Source organism: Rhipicephalus microplus, chromosome 1, assembly GCF_043290135.1.
Source record: "Rhipicephalus microplus isolate Deutch F79 chromosome 1, USDA_Rmic, whole genome shotgun sequence".
Classification (NCBI taxonomy): Eukaryota; Metazoa; Arthropoda; class Arachnida; order Ixodida; family Ixodidae; genus Rhipicephalus; species Rhipicephalus microplus.
Genome location: NC_134700.1, coordinates 199,526,936 through 199,539,772, shown reverse-complemented (window position 1 = coordinate 199,539,772; position 12,837 = coordinate 199,526,936). Strand labels below are relative to the sequence as shown.

General features: G+C 47.8%; 1 protein-coding gene across 1 annotated transcript in view; it reads right to left on the bottom strand.

Moving 5' to 3' along the window:
* Positions 1–4,755, bottom strand: part of LOC119167176 (sodium channel protein 1 brain) — an 83,854-nt gene extending 79,099 nt beyond the window's left edge. The window contains exons 1-5 of the mRNA XM_075868014.1: positions 4,657–4,755; positions 3,404–3,531; positions 2,699–2,779; positions 1,141–1,269; positions 767–870 (exon numbers count right to left, since the gene is read on the bottom strand). Coding sequence (XP_075724129.1) covers positions 767–870; positions 1,141–1,269; positions 2,699–2,779; positions 3,404–3,531; positions 4,657–4,755 — 541 coding nt within the window. The remainder of the gene's footprint in view (positions 1–766; positions 871–1,140; positions 1,270–2,698; positions 2,780–3,403; positions 3,532–4,656) is intronic.
* Positions 4,756–12,837: the final 8,082 nt, after the last annotated feature.

Genomic DNA, 12,837 nt, shown 5'->3' with positions numbered 1-12,837 from the left:
AAAAAGCCGTTTTTCAATCTTTCCTGGCACGCGCAAAACGTGCCGGCGCTGGTTATTGGATTACAGGAAGGTGGTGCAACCACTACAGGGACGTCTACGTAAACGCGGATGTTTGTACAAGACATCGCTTCATCTCGTTTCCTCGAGCTACGTAAATACGCGCGAACACGAACACAAACACACGTCACTGCGACTAGCGCACGACAGCACAACAGACACGAACGAATGCCGCCATGCGGTGCCCTGTTGATACGGAAGTAGCGTAGCCATTACGCTAATACGCCCTGCTTGCGGTCAGTTCGCCCGCGGAAAGAAAAAACATTCCACAGGCGCGCCAGAACCTTGAGCAGTGGCACCATTTTCATGCCTTTCATTGCCTTTTATTCTACTTTCATTTTTCACACGCACACTCCCGACACCCTCTAACATCCCCCTCCCCCCTCAAGCAGGATTCCGACACCACTCGCCCTCCAAAATTTTCTTCAAGCCAACCTACCCCTTCCTCAAACCTTACAGACAGCCACTCTTTCACGACCCCGGCGTCATGCGTGGTACTACCACACTGAAGTCGAAATTCTGGATAAACTTCTCTTCCTGTACGCGACTTCAACCCTAACGACAAGATATCTCTCTTTCCACATGCACACACATCTTCAACTCTAAACGAAGTTAAGAAAATTCGCGTGCAGTTAGTTGATAGATCGCCGTTTCCATATACCATGCCATACAAACGACAACGTTGTTAGAGCGGAGACATCGTGCGTACCCAGGAAGACAGTGAGCACCTTGAAAAGGCGGAAGGGCCGGAATGAATTGAGTATCTGTAGCTGCGCACCGAGCCCCACAGCAGCGCCAAACAGCTCGATGGCCCTGTGCGAAGAAAGGAAGCAACAATCGATGTACTAAATACATAGTTTTGACATGCTTAACTGCGCCAAATAATGGCGTGGGAACTGGTAAATATTCTAAATAACGAATAAATGAAATCTATCACATTCCAGATTGACCGCAACGCGGCAGCAGAGGCTGATTCGGGACTGGCAATCGCCGTGCTGTCCGCGTTATAAAGCCCCACGCACCACAATCTCCTAGAGCGCGTCGACACAGTATGGCAGTCTCTCCTTGCGACGCCACACTCACCCGGCGCAGGTGACGACGAAGTCTAGACAGTTCCACAGCTCGCTCAGGTAGCTGTACTTGTGCATCACGAATCCCCGTGCTGCCGCCCGGATCCCGATGTCAATCGTGAATAGTGCGAGGAACAGTGAGCTGCAAAGCCAATAATGCATTGTTGTTGTTGTTGTTTCAATATGAAAACTGTCGGATGGTTACAATGAAAAAATCACAGCATATCTACGGTGTGAATGATAATGAGTGGAGCGAAGCGTCCGTCCGTCTACCGCACTTCCGTCCGTTCGTTGTTGCTTCCATCCGTTCGTCCGTGCGTCCATCCGTACGTCCATCCACCCCTGCGTTCGTCCGTCCGTCCATGAGTCAAACAGACAGGCGGATGGACGGATGGACGCGGCCAGCGGATGATTCATGGTCATAAAATCCTCCGAAGCCTCGCCCCCCTCATCATCCTTCACTCTGTGAATATGCTGTGAGGTGGTTACTACATACATGCATACATACAGGTGACTACCGACCCATGCCTTAAGGAGCTGCGCCCCTAAAATTATTCAGAACAATATTTTCCGAAGCGCCACACTGGGTATTTGAACCTGCCACGTCTCGCTCCGCAGAGCGAAGCGATAGATGGCTCGGCGACGGAACATGCATCCTTCAGCATACTAAGGCGAGGTATACATATGCACCATTCACCTCTGACGGCACGCAGAGCTCGGAGGCGCTTCCGTGTGTTGCCTTTATCTAAAGTGAGATGGCGCGAAGGGCGAGCCATTACGCTTGTGATAAAGAGATATCGGCAATGGCAAGAGAACAGAGAAAGTGCTGCAACAACGACTAGCGAAGCCCTTCTTTCGTGCGCGTCCTGAATGTTTTACACCAGCAATAACTAAAAAACTAGGCTGCACGCTCGATAGGTTGAATGAGGACAATTTAAGTGTACGCAGAGCTGCTATGAAGAATAACTGGCTGAGGTATAACTGTTGCGGACATCGTAATTTCTACATAAAAGTATTTTATAACGGCACGGCAGTGCAACCACACACGGACCACACACGGTTGAGTGTGTTCGCTTAGTGTTTCAAATCTTTTGTTGTTGTCGACACGCTGTGAATTGTGCGGTTCTTAAGTTGGTGCATGCAGGAAGCTTACGGCGGTTGTTCTTGTACGTGTTGTTTCTGAAATCAAAGATTCATTTGTGAGTGTCAGCGCTGTGTTTCGTGTACCCTCTTTCCTCGGTCTGTGTTTGATTGCGCTGCCGTTCTGTTTGTAAAGTACGACCAACAAGGCCAAGTCTTGTTACTTAAAAGAATGATTTTCTTTGTTTTGCAAGGGCTATGCATATAGTGCTGAAGTAGAGCTTCGCCGAGTCTCGTGGTACCACATCAGCGAGTACTGTAGTAACGAGGCTGCGCGCGAGCGAAACTACGACGCCTCTCCACAGTGGGTCACGTGACCTTGTGTCACGCCCTCCAAACTGTCCTCCGGCAACTCAGATTCATTGCGTAGCGATGAATGCCCATAGAAAGCAGGCAGTGTAGAAGAGCTTCCGCTCCAGCAAAGGACTTACTCGAGGAACAAGTTGCGGTACTTAAGGGCCAGCATGAGCGTGTTAAGGAGCACCAGGGCTAGGACGAACATGTCCAAGTACCTGGGATAGGTATGACGTCAAGGTGCAAGACAAGGTGATGCGGTTTTCTTAAGCTTGATGTGCGTACATGTTATGTTTGTGCCTATGATACAGTGCAGAAAGTGTGCTGAGGCCCAACTACAAAGTAAATTAGGGGCAGGTAGGAGAACACAATAATACGAAGCTCAGTTACCGGTTTAAAATTTTTCACATTGACTCGAAAGTGGTGAAAGCCAGAGGTTGAGTATCAGATTATCAGAAAGACCGGTGACAAGTAGTGTCAGGTCAAAACGAAACGGGAACATGAGTATAGGGTAGCACAGGTATGCCCATTGTTGTATGTCAAGAGAAAGTTAAGAACCACGTTTGACGTAAAAAATGAGCATCTCTAACCAAAATAAAAAAAACTATGTATGCAAATTTGTTGCTTTTATAGATATGGTAAACGGCACAACTTCATGCGCGCTATATATAATAATGTGTCAGCTGGCCTAATGAGATGTTCCCCAGTAGGCAAAAAGTGGTTTAAGAAACTACGCCTCCCGGCCAAGGCTCTCAAGCATAGCTCTGGCCGACAGTATAAATAAGATGAACTAAACAAGGTATTGCAGCCAGCGATACACTGATTGTACAAATGAAGGATACTGGCTGGTGACGAGTCGCACGCACAGCTTCCGCACCGGGTGCAGTGGGCCCAGACAGCCGAATGATTTGGCCGCGTTGAAGCGATACACGTGGTAGCCGCCCAGCTTCTTGCCGATGGCGCAGAACGTCTGCGCACGCATGAGCAGTTCTTCGATTAGCGGCTCGATTTGTTAGAAAAGCAGCTTGTTTTGTTGTGTTTGTTTTAAGAGAACACCCCCTGAAGTACGTAGGCAGGGCGGTGACCTGTATCTTATGTACTTCGCATGCTATGCGCTAGTGTTTTCTTTAGTCCAAACATTTGCTTGTCTCTTGTAGTACTTTGATTTCTTTCGGCTCGTATACTGGTTAAGTCTCGGATCGATATAGACTATCGAAAAATCCAAGCCTCGACTGGTTTGGTATACGTGGTAAGTACATGGTATACATTGATGACTTGCTATACATGTGTCTCAACGCACGAAGTTGGCAGATTAATATTTTACCAAGCCAGTGCTGCAGCCATACACCAGTATTCATCAAGTGACGTGCAGGCAGAGTGGCGATCAAATCATTCTACAGCTCAGGGTGTGCAGTTTTGTCCTCGTTTTGTCCAATTTTGTCCAAGGCGATTGGGGCACGGTGTCCTACCATTTATTTCTTGCTATTTTGTACGCGCAAGCATACAAAATGTGAAGATTTTGGGAGTGGGAAGATCTAAAACCCCCATACGACACCCCTGACTATCGATGTTTAGAAAGTGGGCATTAAAAGACAGGCACAGGAAAGAAGGATAATTATAGCGCGAGAACAGAACGACGACACAGAGACAAGAAGGACACGAAGGACACGAGTGTTGTCGTTCTGTTCTCGCGCTATAACTATATATCGTCATGTCATACTAACTAGCCCAAACTGCCACACTTCTAATTAACAGGAAAGAAGTCGAGACAACACAAACGCTCTATTTTTGTGTCCGTGTTTACACAAACACCAACCAACTACCTCAGCTGTTATCGTAACTCCGGGCCCACTCTGGACACCACCATGGCTGAAAAGGCGTTTACAACATTATACCCAATAACACACACACACACACACACACACACACACACACACACACACACACACACACACACACACATATATATATATATATATATATATATATATATATATATATATATATATATATATATATATATCTCTATCTGAGTTTCCTTTATTTAGAAACCGCCAGATTGATTGCACGACGGGATAGAAGCTGTGGAGCTCGCCTGCTGCGGTAGTGTGGCGTCAACCTCTTGGAGTGGGATGCCGCACAAAGAATCATGAAAGACGGGTGGTTGCATCGGGCACAGTTCATCGTCATCCATGTTTGGGCCGGCCTGGGGACAGGCTTCGGGTACCACGCTTTTCTGCGGGAGGCAGACATTGCTCTGTCTGTTAATGTTAAGGCATTATATGTCTCATGAATCAAGAAGTTTTGAAGATATGGGGAGACCTGAAAGTATTTTGTGAGACCCGGAGTACTATTCTGGATGCTTCCATCTCGCCATTTTCTCTACGCTGGTTGCTACAGAAGGCTGTACGGCCTCTCTGATGGGCTTGAAAGCTGCCATTACAGAATCTGGCAATATGGCGGGACTTGACAATTTCCAAAAAAGCGCTCCTACTGAGGCACCGCGAGATTTGGTGGGGCCTGATGAGACTTCGCGAGACTTCACGAATATAAACAAAAGGCAATAAAGCTCGGTTAAAGGTCACGTGATGCTTCATTTGAGCGCCGTAGGCGCACTAAATGTCACATGGCGTCATCAATGACGTATCACATGGTGTTACGCATCGCTACTATTTGTGACGTCATCTTGAAGTCACTGTGATGCCACGTAACATGACGTCATCGAGAAGACCCCTTTCGCTTTCGAGTCAACTTAAGCTTATGCATCAGGGACCTTGTGACTTATTGTGGTTCGGTTAGGCATCAGGATAAGATTCAGCTTTAGTTTTCTCAAAATACGCCACAAATGAGCTCAATACTTGTCTTGTCTCAATGTATTGCATAAGATTGGCTAAGATTTAAAAAAAAGGAGGGGGGAGTAGACTAGAAAAACTTGGGAAAGGAGTGGTTTTGATTACTAGACCTACGGTGCCAGTGGTCATCCGCCTACTTTCGCCAACAATACCACGTTCGTGTGTCAATGACTTGCCTCATTGGGAGAAAACGAGCTAGAACATAAACCAAATCATACATCCAATTCATCTTGGCGCCACAGCTGTTGCGATTTATGCCTTTATCCTTCTTTACATACGGAAACTAAGTTACAAAGATGCTCCTTATTAACCGCACTAAACAATAGCACGTGTATAGGTAGTCCGGGAAATTGGTGGTTGTCGATTACGACTTGCACCGCACTTCGTTGGCGAGTGCTTTCAGTGAGCGGTCGAACTGGAAAGACGACATGACGCACCCAAACATCCCGCGGATACCGGACGCACAGGAAACGTGAGCGCAATTGAGATATATGCTTACCTGCCAATGGACGTGAGGTGCACCCTTATTCGCGCAACGGTTTCTTGTGGCTGCTTTCTACGAGTTCGTCGCGCAAACCACCATGGGACTATTCTTCTCTTCTTCTTCCTCCACTGCTTAGTCTTGGAGCGCGTGAGTCCGAGCGAAGTTTGCATAACACCTTTACAAACACTCAAATTGTGGAAATATGAAGCTAAATATTGAGCAGCTTCCCTGGCTTGAAGTCTCAAAAACTGATTCAACAGCGGATCTGGTGGCATAGTGTTGCAATTTCATAACTTCGTATTGCTCATAACGTGTTGTGGTCTGGAGGTGAATACCGGACTTGGCCGCCACAATAGTCTGGCTGCTGTATTTGAAGTACGTAACTGATATTTTATTATCCTGCCTTCAGAAGCTGCCCTCTGCATTTTCATTTCTATTCAAAGTAACGACACCATAATGATGGCCGGAAATTCATCGAACCGTACTACATTTGATCGACCTCGCACAGCGGACATGCGCATTAAGCATGATAGGCGACCAGTTAAACCTTCACTGTATGCCCCCATATCTGAAGACCAAGTAACGGGGACCTAACAGCCTATGTTGAGGGTGGTTTTCAATCTGAACCCCGAAATTGCAATCAGAAGCTCTTCAAGTTCAATGCAGTGCCGTTCTCACTAAAGAATGAGTAAGCTGAACGTTCTGCTGCGCAACGCCACTAATTACTAAGCACAATCAGTAATTCTATAAAATTTTAAGACTGGCGAAATTTCCGCCTGGAGGGCAAATGAGTATGGGCCTGCACTAAAGGGTAAGCACTAAGGACGATTACTTCAAATCGTGGAGGCAATCGGCTATTGCACTTCACAGTCCACCTGGGTGGACCACATCTCTTGCCTATAAAGCCGTATTTGAAGTCATAAAGTTTCCTTAATCTAACTAGAGGGGACTCCAGCTCTGCGATCGCTTAGCGACCATGGGAATGATGGGTAGTATACGGATTTGCCTAGTCTTCGTACTTGCGGGTGGCGAATCGCACTTGCGGCTTTGTTTATTGCTGGTTTCGGATTTGTTTCAAAGGAAAAAACAAACCCTTCTGACTTCATGACAAAACAGCTTCAAGCCACGCAAAGTCAAAAGGATCGTAAAGTACAAAGACTAGGCAAATCCGTGTACCCATAATTCCCATGCTCGCTGAAGAACCATACGTTGCAGCTGAGGTGTGCGTGGATACGTTGGCCCAAACCTCGTATATGAAGGGATCAACGTCCCGGAACCGCCATATGAGTAAGAGAGACGCTGTGCTGGAGGGCTCCGGAAATTTCGACCACCTGGAGTTCCTTAACGTGCGCCCAAATCTGAGCACACGGGCCTACAGCATTTTTGCCTCCATCGGAAATGCAGCCGCCGCAGCCGGGATTCGATTCCGCGACCTGCGGGTCAGCAGCCGAGTACCTTAGCCACTAGACCACCGCGGCTGGGCCAGCAACAGTTTGTGAATTTACCTTTTGAATAATTGGTACTTAAAGCATCACGATTGTGCATACACATATACCGTGCAGTTTGTACAATTTTTCCATGCCTATTGTCGATCCTTTCCTCCATCTTAATGCAACTCTTAATAAAGCGAAATGGTGCTAACAGGTCTTTAGTAAATTGCAGTTCACTCATAAGCTGACATGACGAGGCATCAAATATTACAACGCACGTTTAGATGATCAGTTGGAGACGAAGACAAAGTGTTGCTGTAGTTGAGTGTTTGCCGTTCATTTTCAGACTTTTCACTTGTTTTCGCAGTTATACGGGGAACATAGTTCCCTTTTTGGTGGCGATGAAAGTGGACTCATCTTCACGCCCACCCGAGTTGCCGGCGACAGCGCCGGCAGCCTCAAGGAAGCGAAACTGCCTTTCCAGTGACAGCGAGGCTACCCTCATTGACACTGCCGAGAGCGTCGACAGCTCCGACGACGACGTCATGAGCCAGAAAGCAAAGCGGAGGATGCTCAGGGCATCCATGGACGCATTTGCTGGCAGGGCCCCGCAAAGCCCGCCGAGGTACACCGTCTTATTCTTGCCTACGCAACCATCCATCAACGTGAGACTACTGAACAGGCAAGCTGTATCTTCAGAGCTCGAGGCACTGTTGCCGAAAAGTATTAAGGATATCAGAGTGAATCCCCGAAAAAATGTTGTAGCAGTGGACGTCGCTCAAGCGTCAGCGTTATATTCACTGAGCAAAGTCACCGTCCTTGGCGGCATGAATGTTCACACTATCATTCCGCTAGGAAATAAGGCAACTACAGGCGTCATTTATGACATCGATGTGACTATCTCGAACGAAGATCTGCCGATTCTTATTAAGTGTGCTTATGATGGGCCCCAAATGCTACAGGTGTGCCGTCTAGGAAAGTCGAGATGTGTGAAGATAGACTTTAAGAGTGATTGCCTGCCGACACATGTTAAGGTGGGTCATTTCCGACATGCTGTGCGGCCATTTGTCCCTAAGCCGCTTCAGTGCCGAAAATGTCAGAAATTTGGTCATGTGAGCACCGTCTGTGAAAATCCTACAACATGTTCTCGTTCTGGTGCACCACACTCTGCCGACAATTGTAAGGTTAATTCCTATAATTGCCCGAATTGCCAAGGGCCCCACGACGCCACATCAAATGAGTGTCCGAAAATAAGGCAGGAGATTTCGGTTTTGAAGAAAATGGTGAGGGACTGTTCGACTCACCTAGAAGCGGTTGCTGTCGTAAGGCGACATAGTTCTCGTCACAGACGCTCATCTAGAAAGCCTGCGCACAGTATCAAGCCTTCTGTAAAGCCTCCTTTCGTTGAATCGGCTTCACCACCACCGCTGGACAGAAGGAACACGTGCACTGAGAATGCTGCCCCTGAAAAGGAGGCTCTAGAAGAAGCATGGCCATTACTTCCAACGATAACCCCTGCACAAAAACTGGAACGTGCACCGGTAGCACCACTTTCTGCATCTCGCCAAGATGAGGCGACAGAGCGTGACCGTGAAATTTTGACGATGATCAAGTCTCTCATCAATACCATTCTCACGCTTATAGGCAACACGAACACGCCTACAGCACGATGCGCAGTGCAAGTATTGGATGCCCTGAGTCCAGTGCTTGCCAACTTCGCATAGACAAAATGGCTCTTTCACTGCCTTCATTCCGAGACGAAGTACGTAGTGCGACAGTTTTACAGTGGAATGCCAGAGGACTTAAATCACGGATCTCATGTTTTCGACAGTACGTTTTCCGCGACAGATTTCCTATATTAGTAATATGTGAAACAAATTTGTCAAAAGCGATAAAGCTTTCTGGCTACGAAGCCTTCACTTCATCGACTTGTGGTGAGCCCAGCAAAGTAATTATATATATCCGCACAGATTTAACCTACATTCCTTATTTGGTGCAACCCCATAACAGAAATCAATACGTATGCCTCCGCGTTGCAAAGAAGGTAGCCTTCACGCTTATCGGCGCATACATCTCACCATCTGGTCAGTTCGATGGTGAAAGACTACATGACATCTTGACCGCTACACCTGGACCTTGGATTGTTATTGGTGATTTCAATGCTCATCACTTGCTTTGGGGAAGCACAAAGATTGATTCCAGAGGCCGGAAGCTCGCTGAATTCGCCTCACGCCACGAACTTAACGTTATGAATGACGGCAGTCCAACGTATTTGCGTGGTTCGAGATATAGCAGTTGCTTGGATCATGCATTGGTGCCCCGCCGTGGTGGTCAAGTGGCTAAGGTACTCGGCTGCTGACCCGCAGGTCACGGGTTCAAATCCCGTCTGCGACGGCTGCATTTCCGATGGAGGCGGAAATGTTGTAGGCCCGTGTGCTCAGATTTGGGTGCACGTTAAAGAACCCCAGGTGGTCTAAATTTCCGGAGCCCTCCACTACGTCGTCTCTCATAATCATATGGTGGTTTTGGGACGTTAAACCCCACAAATCAATCATCTTGCATTGGTGCCACGGCAATTCACCCAAGAAGTGCGATGGTTCACTGATATTGAGACTCACGGCAGTGATCATATTCCAACGTATCTGAAGGTCACAGGTTTTGCAACTTCCTCCTCATCAACTAACAGAAGAGCTAATTGGACAATGTACAAGACAAAGGTGGAAGAGGCATGCAATGATATCGCGTGTGGCCTCGAGGAGGTAATGAAAAATGTGATGGAAGAGGTTACGTGCGTCTTTAAATACACATCAAAGCGTACAGAATTTGATATAGAACTTGAACGACTACGAACGATTCGTAGGCGGGCGGGCGGAGAGGAGGTACAGGCACACTAATTCTATTCATGACCTCAGAGACGCTCAACGTCAACAAAAGAAAATCCAACGTCGAATGGACAAGCTGGAGGACCAACGGTGGAAGAAATTTTGTGAATCACTCGATCCTCGCAAGCCTATGTCCCATATATGGAGGACGGTGCGTGGCCTTGGTTCGACTCCACAACAACGTCCATTCAGCACATTGGCTCTCTAGCAAGGCCGCCTGCAGGTTGACGTTGCTGAAAATTTCTGCGTGAGGATTGCGGGCAATGTGGTTACCATGAGTGATGAAGTTCTCGGGGATGTTCCTGTAGCACGAGTTTCTGAACTGAATATGCTTTTCTCCCTCGAGGAACTGAATGCAGCTCTAGCCACCAGCAGACGTTCATTGTCACCTGGGCCGGACGGTATTACATACGCTGCTTTATGCCATCTTGGAAGACGCGGCCAAGACCAGCTACTAAAATGCTACAACCAGTCATGGAACGATGGCATCGTTCCAGAAAGGTGGAAATCCAGCCGCTTGGTACCAATCCTCAAACCTAGAAAGTCGCCGCTTGATTTGGCATCATATCGACCCATTGCGCTATCCAGCTGTGTGGGGAAAATAATGGAAAAAATGGTTCTGACACGCCTCGAGTGGTACCTTGAACGCTATATTATATACCCAGAGGCCATGACTGGTTTTTGAAGAAGCCGCTCTTCTATTGATAATGTCATCGACCTCGTAACCTCTGTGCAGCAACATAAATACCTCAAGCGCATCTCGGTTGCAATATTCCTCGATGTGAAAGGTGCATACGACAACGTAACGCACGATGCCATCCTAGATGCCTTGGCGAACATTGGAATCGTTGGAGAAATGTTTCGATGGATTCGGAGCTACCTACAGAGGAGATCCTTCTTCGTGCTTACTGCGGAAGGCCACACCGTTGATCATTACACCACTCGTGGCGTTCCATAAGGCGGTGTTCTCAGCCCTACGCTGTTTAACCTCACGACCATTGGCCTTGTACAAAGTCTACCTCGATCAGTCAATATCTCTACATACGCTGATGATAGATGTATCTGGGCTTCAGCAAGGACACGACTTCAGGTACGCGCACGGCTCCAAAAAGCAGCGAGAATAACGTCGACGTGCCTCCATGCTCGAGGCCTCACTATTTCCACCCAGAAGTGCGCCTTAGTCCCTTTTACCCGCAAGCCCATGATATATTATCCTGTTTCCGTCGACAACGTGAACCTTTTGTGTACGAGACGTCACCGATTCCTGGGCGTCAGTATCGACAGAGATCTCTCGTGGAGTGCTCACATCTCGCACTTGAAGAAGAGGCTCAGCTCTATCACACACGTGATGAGATTTCGCGCTGGTAAAACGTGGGGCACATCAGTGTCATCTATGCTTCAGCTGTACAGAGCGCTCTTCTTGGGATATTTGCGGTATAGCACGCCCGTGCTTTCCAACGCCGGAAAAACTAACATCAGGGTCCTGCAAAGCATTCAAGGCCAAGTCCTCCGCACATGCTCGGGGCTACCTCGGTGCGCTAATACGTTAGCAACAATTGGTATTGCTAAAGACCATTCGATCACGACATATATAACTGTCGACACACTCCGGACACATATCCGTCACATATCCAGAGTGCCTAACCACCACCTTGCTAGCTTGCCACTAGAAAGACCAAAGGCAGCGTTTTCCAAAGTTGTTGCGGCTAACCAGAATTCCATCTCGTGGAGATTCTCGCCCGCAACCATACCACTGTCTCCAGAGTGGTGCATGAAAAGACCGACTGTGCACCTTGAAGTTCCGGGGATATCTAAAAAGGCAAGCCTGTCATCTGCAGCCCTCAAGCAGATCTCACTGGACCTTTTGCATTTGTCATATGCTAACGGAATTCATGTTTACATGGACGGTTCGGTCTCGGGAAGTTCGACAGGTGCCTTTGTCATACCATCTCGATCAATCACCGTCAAATTCAAGACATCACACGTCACGACATCTACGGGATCCGAGCTCTCCGCTCTTCGAGCCGCTGTGGAGTTTGTTACGCAAGAATCCCCTAGTAGACGGGCCATTTTCTGCGACTCCAAGGCAGCCCTTCAATGCGTGCGAAGTCTACGACGTGGAAACTACCACCAGATCATGTGCATCGTATTAATGAAATTTGTCATCGCGCTGCTGATCAAGGACACGACATTGTTTTACAATGGTTGCCGGGCCACTGTGGCATCAGTGGTAACCACCTCGCCGACTACGCTGCCCGATGTGCCCATGATGGAGCGCCCACACAGTTAATACCCTTGTCAAGAGTAGACGCAGCTAGAGAACTTCGTCACATCGCGCATAATGCCACGCTTGCGCACTGGAATTCTCCACTTAACTCCAATCATCGCCCTAAGAATCTTAAGTCATTACTCCAGAAACAACTGCCATCCAAGATTTCTCGACGTGACGCTACAATGCTGTGCCGGCAGTGGACTGGGATAGCGTTTACTAAGTCATTCAGCCATCGCATTGGCATGGCGGATTCATACATGTGTGAAAGCTGCAACTGTATAGAGACTATTGAACATCTCTTGTGCCACTGTGCCCAATTTGATGAAGATCACCGGACTCTCCAGTGTGCTTTGAAT